Source organism: Gigantopelta aegis, chromosome 6 (genome assembly GCF_016097555.1).
Source record: "Gigantopelta aegis isolate Gae_Host chromosome 6, Gae_host_genome, whole genome shotgun sequence".
Lineage (NCBI taxonomy): Eukaryota > Metazoa > Mollusca > Gastropoda > Neomphalida > Peltospiridae > Gigantopelta > Gigantopelta aegis.
This window is the reverse complement of record NC_054704.1, coordinates 60,604,149-60,621,869: the sequence shown is the minus strand read 5'-3', so window position 1 is coordinate 60,621,869 and position 17,721 is coordinate 60,604,149. Positions and strand designations below refer to the sequence as shown.

Genomic DNA, 17,721 nt, shown 5'->3' with positions numbered 1-17,721 from the left:
TCAATATATAAAAAACAAATCGACCATAGCATAAAAGCAGTGTTGTTGTTTTTTAAAAACTTTATTTTGACAGTTTGAAATTCAGGACACGTTATTGTGCAGCATATCATTATTGATACCCATAATACCTGTCAACAGTTACTTCCATTTTACCTGACAAGAGCCGTATTTGGTATGTACTACTAACGGCCAATTTCGATGTTTTGTTAAATTGGCTCCAATTGACCAAAGTGCACTTTTTATATTCATAATTAATAAATATGCTAATAATAATAAATAAATAAATATGATTTTTTTTTTCAGTTACCAGCTGAAATGGCAGAATATTACTTATTTGCATCTTATTTGTTTAAGAAATAAACAATAACAACCATTAAAAACATTACCTACCCTATCGATTGCCAAATTAACCAATTGCTCATGTTATACACAGTGGCAATAATGTTTAGTCTTTTGCTGATAAAAAAACCCCTTAAATTAACCACAAATTTGTTTCAGTGTATGGTACAAAATGACTATGGTACGAAATGACTTGATGTTTTTTTAGGGACAAAATTAAATAGTTAATGATTTCTAAAGTCAGTTGCAGGTGGTGTTTGCATTTTATAGACGTAATTTAATGTTATTTTTTAAAAGACACTACCGGGGTAATATAAAACAAATGTTGATACATAGTATGATATGACTTTCAGTTATGGTACAAAATGACCAAGGTACGAAATGACTTTTTGCAATGGTACGAAATGACCAGGGTACGAAAGGACCAAATTAGGTATGAAATGACCAAGGTATGAAGTGACTAGCAACCGTAATTTACTACGAGCAAAGAAAGCAAGATTGAACATAAACACAGCACATTTCTTAATGCCTTTTTTCTATGATTGTCATATGAAAGAAAATTAATTTTAAAAACAATTTTTATCTGTTCTGAACTGTACTACTATAGATTGAAGTCACATGATTGACACAGCCTCTGCTGGCAAATTCTCCTTACAGATAGATGCCAAAAATATATGGTATTTATATGTTTTAACATAAATATCTTTCTGGATGTCTGTTTATATACTCAGAATGCTGCTTATATTTCTTAACCAAACAATTTTACCATTATAACCATTCATTTGCTCCACTATATAACATGATTGCAAGAAATCAGAATTGTTATATTTGTTTTCTTAACTTTGGTTCTCAAGGACTATCTTGTCATTTTCCTTAAAATATTTAAAATTTTATAATTTTTATAAATTATTATAAATACATGTTTTGTTGAACCTCATACATGTTTTGATAAAACACTGAACAATTTTGTGTTGGAAAATTTTGGCTGTAAGCTATACCTCTAAACATTTTAGTATTTTTAGTCACCTAAACAGGTTAATAATATTTTTCACTGATGCATGCTACAGTTTTTGATGCACATCCTGTAAAGTTTGCTACATAGCGGCCAGTTTAGTGCTCATTTGAAGCATAGAAATACTAATAGAAAGGTAGCTATTTGGATAACAAGTGTCAGTTTATAAATGTTGATATGCTTCAGAACTGAATGCTAATGCTCACCGAAACTGGTCTCCCTATAGATGATAGTACTGTGTTTGATAAAAAAAATATACGGCACTGTTACTGAATAAGAAATGAGTGTCTTATTCAGAATATACCCTCTTTAATGCCACGATAACCACATGTTATATATTTTTTAATGCAAGTTTCCCAAAAATTTCTGAAAAAGTCAGCAAACGATTAAACACAAATTTATGTAGTAACATAAACTAATATCAATAACTTGGTGTCCTAAAGCAGGCAAACAAAGTAAAACAGTTTTCAATTTCATGTCAGCTGTTTTCCTTTTTACCTTTATCTAGAGTACAAAAACAAGTATAAGATTGACACATTTAACTGTATTTAATACATGCATTTTATTGTTTATAATATCGGTTTGTATTAGTTAAAATTTTATTTCATTTCCGAAAGCAGATATTTAGTACATACAAAAATTCGATTTGAGCTACTATAAACAAAAGGGCAGTGACAAGCACCCTGTATATGCAGTCAATCTAGCAGGGCTCACCCTGTACATTGCTAATTTTTACACAAATGGCTAAACATTTTAGACTTTGGCTAATAAAATATTCCTTAAATGATTTTCAAGGAAATACTCTACATTTCTGAAAATTGGCTAAACCAAAATGTGTTCCAGTGTGAGCCCTGTCTAGATGCCTTCTCCCTGCAGTTTTTTCCTGCACGCAGATGGCAGTTTGTTTTAGTTATTAGTCACTGTACACTTGTATCAAACGACCGGCCTCGGTGGCGTCGTGGTTAGGCCATCGGTCTACAGGCTGGTAGGTACTGGGTTCGGATACCAGTCGAGGCATGGGATTTTTAATCCATATACCGACTCCAAACCCTGAGTGAGTGCTCCGCAAGGCTCAGTGGGTAGGTGTAAACCACTTGCACCGACCAGTGATCCATAACTGGTTCAACAAAGGTCATGGCTTGTGCTATCCTGCCTGTGGGAAGTGCAAATAAAAGATCCCTTGCTGCTAATCAGAAGAGTAGCCCATGTAGTGGCGACAGCGGGTTTCCTCTCAAAATCTGTGTGGTTCTTAACCATATGTCTGAGGCCATATAACCGTAAATAAAATGTGTTGAGTGCGTCGTTAAATAAAACACTTCTTTCTCGTATCAAACGACAGCAGAAATGTATTACATGCAATTCACATTCATAATCTGAGACATTGAAAATTAAAGGCACCTGTGCTTTGAAATAGTCGGGGATTTCCCCAGAGGCATATAGCGTAGCGGGACGCTACACCTTAGGTGTGTACGTAAGTGCTTTGACGTCATGTAAGTGCCTTAAATGAATTGTTGCTACACTTTAATTAGCCATGTGTGACAATAGACTGTTGGTTGTAACAACTTTTGAAACTTAACTGTACACAGGTATTCACACCTCTAATAGGTCAAACATGTTCTTCAGACCAAGGCCCTCAACACCCTTTCCATTGACAACGGTCAATTGCTAATTATCATAGACAATGAAACTGGTATGCTTCAATTGTGGTGCAATCTTTTCGCCCCCTCCACTTCGTTATGAGTATGATTATTAGATCAGTGCCATTCTGCTTCGAGATCAAACATTCCTAACCCATGATTTTTATTAAAGGGAGGATCATCTCAAATATGAGCCTGATGTGTTGGAAAGATGCATACCCGGACGACCAACACATATTGACACTTTAAGAAATGAAAAACGTGTAATTTTAGAGTTAATAAAAAAAACGTGATTATTCCTGCTAACTGAGGGCAGCCATTTTGTTTCATTTTTTTTTACGTCCGGTGGTATAGCTTGGGGTGAAGTGATGTCAGCTCCGTCCAACACCTCTATGCACAGTGTAAACAAACGCTCTAATTTACGACAAGGTGCTTCGCTTTCATCAACTTGACTTGTAAAACAACGTAAATGACTTGATAGTATAATAAACTATTTAACTAAATATATTTAAATTTGCAACAATAGAACGAAATGGAGTTATAGTATTTTACTCTTACAAAAAATCCAAAGAAAAAAATACATATTATTAGGCCTATTAGGTACGTTTGAGCAATAAAACGACCACTCACGATACCCAAATGATAATTTTCTTTTTTGGGGGACTACGTAATTGGTCAGTTTTGTGATTTTAGATGGGGAATGTCTACTTAATCAAGGATTTTACAGAATTACTTACTGCTGATAATGTCCATTACGATTTGAGGGATGTTCACGTGGTTATCACACAATACCCCCTGTAATCTTAATAAAAGAGACACGTCTTTTTAGTGCGTCAAGACACAGTGTCTGGGGATTGTCTAAATATACACCTGCCAATCAGGAACCACAGGTACAGGCCATGGAAAGAAAAGGCCAATTAACCAAGAAAACACTGATTATTATTTCAGTACGTGGGTTAATTTATGTACAAAACATAAGACAGTTATTTCAACACTTTGACAATGGTGGGTTTTTTTGTATTGAAAAATAATATATACTTGGTGCTGGCTTACTGGGATAGATATTATTACAGAACATTGCGATGCATCTGCAAAAATCAGGTATGCTTTATTTCTTCAGTTCGAAGACTAATTCCTGACGTGACACGTTAGGTATTACGTAACCACCAGCTTGCCAGAGGGCGTATTCACTGGGATGGTACAAAATGGCTTTGCACGTTATATATAATAGCCGTCACATTTAAGCGTTTTATTAATTAACTATACAATTGTACTTGTTGATATTAAGCAATAATGTGCATTATATATAGTTGACTATATGCATACCAGGCCATATGCCTTAATTGTCCCATCCTTTAAGTGACTTTTATGAATTACCCCCAAATTAACACATTACAATTACAGTGAAATCCCTCAAGACTGGACCCTCTCTAAACCGGAATTATCTTAAAACCGAACACCGAACGGATAATTCAGTCCCAAATTCTTTATTTAATTTAAATTGTACCTCTGAAAACCGGATGATCAGACTGTTGTCAATAATTATGGTGCCATTAATTTTCATTTCAACTTAATTTCATGCTTATATCGAATTACGGTTCAAGCACACTGTCCTGGGCACACACCTCAGCTATCTGTGCTGTCTGTCCAGGACAGTGGTTAGTGAGAGAAAATAGGGTGTAGTGGTCTTATACCTACCCATTGAGTCGTTAAAACTTGCTCTGGTTGCTGGTACTGGGCTGAGAATTGTTTAATTTATTGTCACCTGGCCGCGAACAGAGCTCAGGTTGGCCATTAGAGGTGTAATTATCATTACATAATGACTAGGTACAGTTGACAAATAACAAGTGAGCAATTAATGATCAAGTGGCAGCATCAGAACAACACTGAATATAATTCACAGTCTTGCTTTGATGTTCTAACACCGTTGATTTAGCAAAATAAAGAGTAGGCAGATGTAATTTTAGATTTGCGGTGTTAAAAAGATGTCAGTAGCATTCCATTACCATATAAATTTTTAACATGGAATGTCCAGCTAAATGTTGAACTATCACTCGATGATAAACTTACATTCATTAAAAGTATATAATTACAAAATTTCTGCTTTTATACGATTTCCTCAATTCTGATTGGACGACATCGAAGAAAACCTGAAAGTTATCCTTCATTAAAATGACGTCATTATACCAGCTGGGATGTCATTACATAAAACAGGTCATGGCATGGACGTTATCTAGAAGCTGATTAATGTGTATTTTAACTAAATATGGGGTGTCCAGGTGCTTGTGCATACATTTTAGAAGAGGGTGGTGGTTAAACTGTGGCTGTTGAAATTTATGAGGGGTTAAGACATGCTTTCCCAGAAAAGTATTGAAAAAATAAAACATTTGCTTGATCAAGAGGAGGGTTCCACTGCCACCCTCTGCACAAGCTCCTGTGTTTGTAATTTTATAAAATCTGTTTGTCATTTTTTAAAATGAATTTATTGATGTACAACTGTCACAAATTGCATAAAATTGTGTAGCGTAGTGAAGAATTTGAAACTAAACACCTCAGAAAATGACGCCATTGCGTCAAATGGGACATCATTGCGTAAAGCAGATCATGGCAAGAACGGTAGCAACTGATTTATGAATTATGTGTAGTTTTAACTAAATAAGTTGTGCTCTTTGTAATTATAAGAATTAATTGTTCGTCCTTTTTTTGCGAATTTCGATGTATAACAGTCACAAATTTAGTATAAAATTGCTTTGCTACGCAATTTTATACAATTCTTATATAAACAAACGTTAAAATATCTTAAGTCAAGTTTCTTTATTGGAATGTTATGTGCTGAATACATCTTCAATACATATATAATGCCAGATATGAATAGAACACCAGTGGAAACAAAAGGCAGAGTACATCAAAATCTTTTGTATCAATACAAACCCCTGAAAATTGGACACCTCAGAACACTAGACAGAAATCTTGGTCCTGTGATGTCCGGTTTAGAGGGGTTTCACTGTATTTACCATAACAATTTATTTATATCTAGAAGATAATATTTGAAGACTTACAAAAGCAACAATTAACACATGTAATTAATCCTTTATTCTTTCTGACACAGATGACCCAGACACAGACTGCTATCAACCAATCTAAAAGCTGCTGTTCTCTTGTATAAGTACTAAAACTGCAGTGTCCACACTGTCTCTGTTTATCAATTAATTATCTGTTATGCCTTCTCTGTACAGTTACCTGTAAGTAGTCAATTAACCGTTTCTATCCTGACACTCCCTGCCAAAACACACACACTGAAAACATTAATCTGTGTATGTCTGCACACTCGACATAAAGAAAACAGTCTTCGGTTGATATCAGTTCTATGTAGGTTTTTGTTTCATTTTGAAAACAAGTGATTTAAAACTGTTCAAGCAGCCTTCCTCAGTTTGAGTTCAAATGCAATGCAATATTAACAGTGCATAAAATGAATTCTTCAGATATTTTTGCTTATTGTGGCTATTTGTCCAGTGACTATGGTACAACACTTGACCTCTTGCACAACCAGAAAAACATATCTTCCAAAAGGATCTTTTTCATGTCTATGACCAATAATTTGTTGTAGGCTTTGTGCTACTTCTCTATTTAGTCATGACAGCTTTTTTACTTTCTGGTTTAGTAACATGTTCGGCCATTCATGTTATCAAAATTAACTAAAATAGAACGAAAACACATGACCCATGTGTACATTAAAACACTTAGTTTTCTTCATTTATACGATCAAGCTTAAAATATATGGCAAAGTATTATCGGCATGTGCATGTTTATATTTACAGAATAGTGAGTGACATGGGTATATAAATGTGAGGTCGCATAAATAATTTTTCTATGGAAGCAAATACCGTAAAGGCTCTAAAAATTAAAAACATAAAATAGAATGTAGATCAGAATTGAGTTTTACATTATAAACATGATTACAGTATTTATAGTTAGTATTTGAATATTTATCTCAATGCATCTTTAAAAAATTAGAAATTTATTAAATTAAAAGTACATGTACATGTATTATTATTATTTTTTAATTTAGTTTTTTTAGTGAACACGAACATCTATAAATGCAGCTATGAGCAATACCAAACATGTTAATGGTAGACAAGACATTTAATTCCACAAAATTCCTGTTAGATGGTATTAGGCATGGCAATTATGTTATACTATTATTCTGAAGTACATTTGTTTGAAAAATATTAGTTGACATTTTTGGATGTTATTGTACTTTATAAATACATTGTGTATGTAATAATTTAGTTGAAATATTATTTAATTTTATTTTAAGTTGGTGCAAAGTGGAAAGATTCCAAAAGACAGTATGATCGTGAGTAGATCTTGGAGTGTTTGAGTTGCTTTTTAGAAAATTGTAACTAACTCAATTTGTTTTTCCAACATTCAGTACTAATTGGTCATACTAACATTTTTTTAAACAGTGCTTTAAAACAAGACTTTTTTTATGCATTGCTGTGTTAGCACTGTTAAATTATACATTTATACAAAGTTTTATATTAAAGGGTCTATCCTGAGCTTGCTGCCATTTTAAGATATTTACAACATTTTGATGATGAAAATGAAATATTAAAGATATTTTCTTATTTAGCATATGTGCATAGATGGGTTTATTGGCCAGTGACATTAAAAGTACTGTGCTTGGCCATGTCTAGAATCATGTGATGGTCTGTCAGTTGATTTGATTTCATCTTATTTTCGTGCTTATATCCAATTAAGGTTCAAGTACGCTGTTCTGGGTATACACGTCAGCTATCTGGTCTGTCTGTCCAGGCCAATGGGTTAGTTGTAACTGTTGTTAGTTGTTAGTGAGAGAGAGAAAACTCGCTCCGGGTGGGAGTTGGTACCAGGCTGCGAACACAGTACCTACCAGCCTTATGTCCGATGGCTTAACCACAACACCACTGAGGCTGGTTATCAGTTGAGAGCACTCCCTAAAATTAGTAGTCACATGACCCTCTCAACAGTGTTGTATTTTTTTACAGAATATGGAGACAACTGTTGGAACAGACATAGTAAAACATGTGGACATGCTTTCTGTGCACTGCATATATGACATATCAGTTTATTACTATAGTCAGTTTACATCAAAATGAACTGACACACTGGCATGTAACTATATACCAAATAATGCTAAAACTCATATAAAAACAAATTATAAAGTTTTAAAACCATGCCAAACAAATTTTGATGTAACAAACATATTTTCTTAACAAATTACCGTTAAAAAATTATATCTGTAGAGCAAATTAATTTTTAATATAGTGGTGAAAACCAATTAATGTAATCAGTTTGCTTATCGTGGTATTTCCAGTAGTTGTTTCATCTCTGTATTAAAAAAGGACCTATGCAGTTTGATGGTAGTTTCTTTTGAAACCTTTTAATTTAGTTTTATTTTGGTAAAAAAATGTTTGACATTGGTTTAAAACTTAAAATGTTTTTATATAAATTTTAGCATAAAATTGCATGCTGATTCATCAGTTCTTTTTAACATCAACAGACTATAATAACAATTCAGGTGCTGTTGCCTACCTTTATCTCTGTATTAAAATTAAGATTTAATCTGGATATATAATTTGGTGGTGATTTGTTTAGAAATTTTATATTTTGAAAAGTTACTCTAGTTGGTGTTTATTTAAAACTTAATAATGTTTTATTTGAATTTATGTATTATTAATTATAGTTCCATGGAAATTCATTGGTTCCCTTTTGATGCAGATGGTATATAGCTTCTCAGACATGTAACATAAAAGATCGAGCATACAAATCATAATGGAATATTAATGCCTTCTAAAACCTTCAAATATGTTCATATAAATATAAAGCTAGCTTTACAAAAAAAAACCAACCTTATATATATAGATATATATATAGTCAAACTTTGATAACTCGATCTTGAAGGGGACGAGGAAATAGTTTGAGTTTCAGGTAGTTTGAGTTTTCTAAATTAATATATACGGGCTCAAAGTTAAAACTGCATTACAGCTGTTTTATTTCGCTTGATATTATAAGAAGTGTGCACTTTGCTGTCTACCTTTCAACTCTGAAAACTGTGCATCCCCAGTTGAAAGGCGAATTAATATATCAGCCACCTCACCCCATGCCACCTCATCTTATCTCATCCCATCCCACCCCACCCCAGCTGTTGGCATCTTCGATGCCTGTGGTACATTCATTTTGCATATATTGTAAAAGTAAGTAACTAAAACCAAAAAGATAACCCAGATGACTTTGAAATATATGCTTGGGCATATAGGTTACATGTATTGACAGATTTTTTTTTTTTTTTTAAATAAGGCATTTACATACATATATAAATAACAGAAAGTAACATTGACGTATTTTATAGATGTCAAAACATGGCAGAATGTAGCTAATAAATAAAACACTGAATGCCGAAAACACTATAAGTAGCCTACATTTGTTTTACAAAAAATTATTTATGCTTTGCACCTCTACTTTCTTTCTCCAGTCTGGCCACCCACCCCATTTCTGGGCCCTACGCAAGATTGCTTAGATGACAAGAAAACAGAACTTTATAATACATTCGTCTTTAAAATACTATCGGTAATGACAGTTTGATCAATCCACACATATTGAGTTTTAGAGGTGCATACTCTACAGGGCTCAAACCTAACGGCGGCACCGACGGCAAATGTCGTCGTTGAGATATAAATTGCCGTAGGTAGAGAGCATCATCTCCTCAGCAATGGCGAAATGTATGCACCTGGTGTACATTATCTGCCAATATTTAACATTTGCGCATTTAAAAGATGTCTACATATAACAGTCAGGTTTATTTGCTGCAAATGTCACTTTAAAAAAAATTGCCATAGGCAGGCTCAAAATTGCCGTCGGAAGAGTGTTTCACCCATTGCAATTCTTTTAAACATTGCCGAGGGAGACAAATTCTTAAGTTCGAGCCCTGCTCTATTAAATCTTTATGGTGGACCAAAGAATTAGGTCGAGAGATCAAGTTTATTGAGTTTTCGAAGTTTGAGTTTTTGAAGGTCGTTATTACTAAGTTGTATAGCAACTAGATGGGACCGTCACTTCAGATCAAGAGATTGAAGTTTTTGAGAAATCGAAGTTGGAGTGATTGAAGTTTGACTATAAATATATATATATATATATATACATATTTTTCGGCATATAAGCTGCTACTTTTTTACTGTGAATTGCAAGGTGCAGTTTATAAAATGGTGCGCTTTATTTATGAATTTTATGGTAACCGCTGTGCATATAAACCAGAACTTGTTTTTTTTTCATTCTCATAATAATATAGCATACCAAATGACTGGGACTGAAGTATTACAATGGAAAGGCTAGAAACAATACATCACTTGTGTATTGTTATACTTACAGTTTCAAAAATGGACTCGTCCGCGAACTTTCTTAGTTTGAATTCTGTAACATTTATTGTTAGTAGTGCATCAGATGTTCTAAAATGAAGTAACTTTCCTCATATTACTTTCCTCACTAGTGTTGTTGTACTTTGTAGTAAACACACCCAACTTGCATGTTCGATATTGCAGATAAAAAGCCAGTGGCAGCCTAAACAATGTCACGTGATACAATTACAATGTCATGGCCAATTGCAAAAGCCAGACCTTAACAAGGCCATCAAAACAGTTTCTTGATATCTTTAACGCCACTGTTTCTAACCTGTTTGTAATGTTTTTAATAATATATCAAAATTTAAGTTTAGTATGAAGCTTGCAAATTAAAATCACATAATCGGAGTACCTGTAATGTTTGTATTAAATGTCGACATTCCCAATCTGATTAGCCCGCTAATTTATACAGAGCATAATGTTGTTATATTATACATGTAATTATATATATATAATTCTCGACAAATATATATGTATTAAAGGCCGTCGTTTGAAAGTTATAAAACAGTGTCGAAACTGTAAACAGTCGATAGGACTGTGCTTAGTTTCAGTTCACTGCCACATATCCAGCTTGACCCGACCTCATTTGAATATGTAATTTTTGCACACGGCACGCTAGTTAGGTTACAGAGAAATGTGTGTTTTGCAATCGAGTGAGTAGATCTACTATTGTCCGAACCAAATTGTTAACAAATTCAAAAAATTACTCTCCTACCTTTAATTGCCGTTAGATTTCCTCCAAAGTTTGTCCAGACACAAATCGAAAAAAACCCACTACAAATATACAGATTCCACACACGAGACTGCAACGATGTCGCCGATATTGTCTTTGTTGAGATTGCATAGGGAAAAATACATGCAGTTTTCTGCCGTCTGCCATGTTGTTTGTTTAACGGAATATTCTTCAAGAGAGGTGAAAGCCTCCGAAGTATGTGACACAATTAATATGAAATCGATGATCTCTAGTGGTATCATTAAAATAATAATAGTAACAAAAAATAATAATAATATGACATCATCATGTTTGCTTTTATATCATAACATGTTATGACATGGTTAGATTAAGTCCTATCCTTTCACCTCTCTTGAAGAATATTCCATAAAAAGTCAAAATGGCAGCTGATACAAAATTACATGCTTTTTTCCCTATGCACTCTCAGCGAAGTCAATATAGATGACATGGTTAGCATCTGGTATGTGGAATCTGTGTCATTGTAATGGGTTTTTCAAGATTTGTGACTGGAACGGCAATTAAAGGTAGGAGAGTAATTTTTCGTAGTTGTTAACAATTTGGTTCGGACAATAGTAATTTTCACTTGTGCCCTTTTTTTTGGTTCACGCTTTGTAATCATACTGGGACAAATAAAATATTATCATGTTTTTTTTTTTCTTTGCAACTAATGCAAGATTACGAAATTAGCATTATCAAGTTCTTGTTCATATTTTCGTAAAAATAGCGGGATTTGTCAACGTTGTTTTGTTTACGAAACTTTCCCATTAGGTGAAATGTAACTGAAAGCAACACAGTCAACAATTATTTATTGTTTGAATTTAAGGGAGAATGGAGCTCTTTATTATTATTAAATACACACAATAATTAACTGTAATTAAGATCGTGGCTTTATTTTTACTGTGGTTTATTTAAAGGTGCGGTTTATGTACGAACAAAAGTCGGAACTTGGTCTAAAAACAAGGGGTGCGGTTTATACACCAGTGCGTGTAATAAGCCAGAAAATATGGTGTATATATATATATATATATATATATATATATATATATATATATATATATATATATATATATTATTACCAGAGTGTTTTTCGGTATCATCAATATCATATATTAGGAATAAAAATTGTATTGTATACAGTATTTTTATTCCTAATATATGATATTGACGATACCGAAATACACAAGGGTAATAATCTCTTTATCATATAAGCTCAAGCTTAATACATATTTTTGTAAACTGTACACGCAACTTTATTCCAGTCCGCTATTGCTAGATATTCAAATGACGTAAGAATATGTGGCGCGGTGTATTTTTAAATGGAAATGATGTCAAACTCGAATGACGTCATTTTGGATGTCCTTACATCAAAATAAAGTTATGACTAACGGTTTTTTTGTTAACGCTGGACAGCTTTCAGTGTCAAATTGCCATTGAAATATTTTTAATTGATGACTATGCATGCATACGTCAATCATGGAGTGTCACCCAAGTACGTTTGCTTAAATGTCAATAAACCTAGTGCTGAGACCACGACTAATTGACATCTAATTTGCAAAGTTATCAAAATCTTAAAGTATGTGATCTGAAAAATATCACATACTTTGATTGCACTGAAAATGTAAGATATTATATGATATATATACATACACACAGGGGTGTAGAAAGTACTTGCCCCCTTGCCAAATGCAAGTATAAATTCTGACTGACAAATTAAAAACTGCAACTATCAGTCCAATGGGTGATCTCACTTTTTCTGACTATAGTCAGCGGTCAACGGTCAGTACATCCTAGAAATGGCTTGTTTACATTGAAAGTATGTTGCTGGTGTGTTTTTGCAGGATGTCACTTGTATTTTGTAAATTTATGTATATGAAAGAAATGTGAAAACTTTTATATATTAGAATATATATATCTTTTTATGGATTTGTCAATCAAGGTATGGGGCTTGATATTGTTTGCCATGTGATGTTGATCAATTATCAAGGGTACTTAATAATATATCATTTGTTATTGAGACTGTGTATATTATAATATTGTTAAACAGTAATATTGTTCTACAAGCTGGCAGACTAGTATAAATTCTGGAGAGCTAGTAAATTTGAGTTGGTTCTGGTCTTGTCAGGCTAGTGAAATTTGTTACACTTATAACAGTCAATGAGAAAACCTCCAATTCAATTAATTATCTAGATACAGGTCAGTGAACTTTGACCTCGTTAAGGATACCAACCATTTTCAAAAGGCTCCAACTTATTTATTAACAGAGATAGAAAAAAAATTCAATTTTTTTTCCTATTCCACATAAGGGGGGAAAATCTGCCTTTAACCCCTCCCACTAGAGACTGTCCCCCCCCCCCACACACACACAATGTGATAGATGCATATTTAATTTCCCCATGCAAATTTCAATGATATCGGACATCACAGTTGCCAAATGTACATACTGTTGCAAAGCTGTTGCATACACCAAACAGGCTCCCCAACAACACATCTAACCAGTAGCATATAGCAAGATTTTTTTTTTTTTTTTTTTTACTGTATTAAATTTTATAAAATCATACATACACACATAGTGTGGGTTGCCCCCCAATAGTGGATTGCCCCCCCCCCCCCCCAAACATAAAATCCTGGCTAGACAAGAAGAAGAAATTTGTTTTGTTTAAAGACACCACTAGAGCACATTGATTTATTAATCATCGGCTATTGGATGTCAAACATATGATCATTTTTGACAAAGTCATAGAGAGGAAACCCGCTACATTTTTTCGATTAGTAACAAAGGATCTTTTATATGCACCATCCCACAGACAAGGAGCATTCAAATCCCAATGGGCCCACCAATGGGAATCGATCCCAAACCGACCGCACATCAAGTGAGCGCTTTACCACTGTACTACATCCCATCCCATGGTGCAGTGAACTGCACAATAAACACTTTAAAAACCTGTGTTATCGTTTTTTAAATTTATTTAGTTCTATATTTATTTATTTAGTTATTATTATTTTATTTTTTTATTTAAAAAAAAAATCAGATTACTGTCATGCAAACAATTACAACACTACATGTTCAAACAATGTAAACATTCAGACACAATTAATATGCTATACTTGGGCAATTCTAAAAATCAGAATAGGCCTAATTGGAAATTCTAAAGGAGTGACGCATTCAGCTCTGACAGGATTTCAACACTTCCTGACCTGGCGTGGGCAGAATTAAAAATGGCAGATATTAGTGTTTGCATGTGCAAATGTAGCACTGTTAAACACAATGCTCTAAAAACAGCATTGGAGCTATTTTCAACAACTACATGGGGCTTTTATTTAAATTTTGCTCGATTGGTTTGATTTTAATAATAGTTCTGACTGAATTCCGATCGCTTAATCAAGCACTCCCAATGTAGCTGCATGATGGTAAACAAAATCGACCAAAGTGTTCCGACTGCTGTTTATTTTAATAGACTGGTTGGTCCACAAATTTCCTCAGAAAACATGTATTGGTTTGGCTGCTTATTATACATACTGAAGTACCAGTCAATTGAATTATTATCAAACCTAACTTTTTGGTTTTACAAACATTACATTTTGGACATTCCGAAATAATACAATGTAACGAATGGGCAAAATTTGGGTCGCCAGGTGGATGACTGAAGATAATGTTTTGACTTGCCTGATGTTGTTTTCTCTTGCCTGGGGTGACCAGGCGACCATAAAATGCACACCCGGTATATATGGACTTGAAAACAGAGCACACTGACAAATGTTAAGAAACACAGGAGAATATGTGCTGTATTGTTGCCACTTCTGTAATGTGGAGAGCAATAACAGTGTATGAAGTCGGGGGGTTTCCCCAGAGGCATATGGTGTAGGGGGCCACTATGCCTTAGGTGTGTAAGTAAGCGCTTTGGCATCATGTAAGCGCCTCAAATCAATTGCCTCTAGCTTCAATTGTCTATATGTGACAATCAACTGTGGGCTGTATCAACTTTTAAAACTTTACAGTACACTGTAACACAGGTATTCACACTTCTAATAGGCGAAACATGTCCTTCATACCTAATTATAGGTGTACGGCCCTCAGTACCCTTTCATTTAACAACAGTCGATTACTAATTATCATAGAAAACAATGCTGGCACTTGCATTTGTGTTAAACTGATAGTGAAAATGTAAGCACCTTAAAAATATCCTGGGGAAAGGTTTGGAAGTGCAGAGAACGTTTTTTTTGTAGTATCGCATTGTGATTCACTACACAACTTTAAGAGATCACTACACAATTTTAAAACATTAAACAGTAATTGCTTATCAGTTTTCAATTGACTAGAAATATTGCTAATCAAGATTTCGAAAACAAAATGGTCCCTGACATAATAATGTTTGTTCATTGTTGAGTTAAGCTTGAAACGTGTTTAACATTTTAACATCACTAAATGTGAATTTAGCAATATCAAATATGGAGTACAGTTGGGAGGGGGCTAAAATTGTTTCAAATGTTGATCTTTTATCCTTCTACAATCTACATGTAAGTTTCAAGATTAAAAAATCAGTGAAAAATAGGTAATATATATATTCTCAACAACGAAAGTTTAGCTAATGTTAAAAGAAATGGCATAACATTTATAAATTAACCTATTTTTATTAATTAGTATTCACATCTGAAATATTTACCATTTACAAACAACATAAACTCATCAACCTTTGCCTTAACAAAACAGGAGGACCTGGTTTTCTTTTAAGTTTATTCAACCATGGCAAAAATAGACGTCATAAAAGATATTTGCTAAACTTTCATTGTTAGTAAATTCTACATCCTCAATAAGACAAAGAATTTTCTGGAATAAAAGGTGTATATTGTTTTCTGTATGTCCTCAATTGGCTATTTGTCTACATTTCATGACAAATGACATTTTAGGTAGTACATGTACTAAACTAAATAACATCTGGCTGGGTCAAAGTTCGAGGTGTACCCAATTTTTGATAAAGCAGTTATGGGGAAATGATACTATTCGGTCAAAATTAAAAAGTTATTACACCTTCTTGAAATTTTTACATATTATAAAATCATAGGTCGCCGGACAAAATTTTGATCCATGGGCTGTAGAGTGAATAGGTGTATGAATCACTATGATGTTTCTGTTTTTTCGTGTGTATTCGAATTAATCATGTTTTATATCCATTAACCATATTTAATTTTAACTTTTCAGTAATACAACAAAGAGAATGTTAGTTGTGTTGCTTAAAATGACATCCAGCAGACACAAGTACATAACTTCACTACTAAACAGAGTTTTAAATACACTGGAACAAAAGGAAAAAGTGACTTTTTAAAACATTTACTGACAATTTACTTTACAATTGTATACAGGATTTAAAAGTCATTACACCTTTATCATTTTTGCACAGATAGTAATGTTGGGTGAGTAAATCAATATGAAATAATAAAAATGTACTGTCACCGATGAAACCTTTTTACAGTCAGAGCTTGAAATATCCATACATAGATGAAAATTTATAAATATTCCACCATAAATCATTTGAGCACTTTTGTTTTGAAAACAGCTTCATTGGAGTAATCAACAATGTTCTTAAAAACATAAACAGTACAAATAACATTATTTTCCATTAAAAAATTCCATTGTGGGTGTAAGTTGGGCTGGGGTCGGGATGGAGGATGGGGAGGGGGTCATTATTCCCACATATTAGTATGTACTGATACTAATGTCATAAATGACCTGTCTGTCAAACGTGATGAACTAGTTAAACAAATTACACTAAGATATGTGATATTTTATTGAGTACGAAGCCAAAACGACAATCCTGTGATTGCCATCCATTTTACATCACAGTCTCCTTAAATCATACAATTTTTGATCGAATTGTATTTAATTTCACAGCACATTATCTCTTTTTGCCCAAACTGTTTTCTTTTTGTATCTACATTGACACAAGCAAAAAATTATATATGAAATACATGTTTTGAAAACTAAAAGCAGACTGGCTAACCTATAGCCTATAATATTATAGACAGAGGGTATTTTGTTACGTCACTGTGTATGTTTCAATGTTAAACCTATGCTTAGTTATGCCACGCCACTGTCCTTTGCTAGTTAACGAGTCTACCACTGCTCAGTATAGTTGCGCTGCATGTGGTAGTATCATTTCCCCTTAATACCAAAAGTGATAAATATGTTTGTTGTAAACAAAATTAGTTTCACCTGGGCAAAAATGTATGCAATTTTACTTCATCTAATGTTACTGTGTTAATTGGCCTTGTGCTTGAAACATGTATGGGGTACCTGTAAAAAAAAGTACTTAAATTTTGTGCAAAACTTCAGTAGTCATAGAGGCTACCCATTATCTCTGAAATGAGCAGCTTAACCCCCAATGTTTTTTTCATTTAATTTAAGGGTGAGGGATGGTAGTATTTATATCCATGGTGTATATATGTCAACTGATAATCTGCGGGTAGGAGTTTTAGCCACATATGTTACCATTGTCATCTATGGGATTTGATTTGTTGGTATACACCCTTTAAAACAAGGTGACCAGAGATTATATTATTACTGTTGTT

General features: G+C 33.5%; 2 protein-coding genes across 2 annotated transcripts in view; one reads left to right on the top strand and one right to left on the bottom strand.

The window, feature by feature from the left end:
- LOC121375412 (phosphatase and actin regulator 4-like) overlaps positions 1 to 17,721 on the top strand; it is a 101,259-nt gene that overhangs the window by 3,837 nt on the left and 79,701 nt on the right. The window contains exon 2 of the mRNA XM_041502850.1: positions 7,307 to 7,345. Within this exon, the coding sequence (XP_041358784.1) occupies positions 7,307 to 7,345 (39 nt within the window). The remainder of the gene's footprint in view (positions 1 to 7,306; positions 7,346 to 17,721) is intronic.
- The window catches only part of LOC121375413 (syntenin-1-like), a 47,019-nt gene that overhangs the window by 24,773 nt on the left and 4,525 nt on the right, over positions 1 to 17,721 (bottom strand). The gene's annotated exons all lie outside the window — the stretch shown is intronic.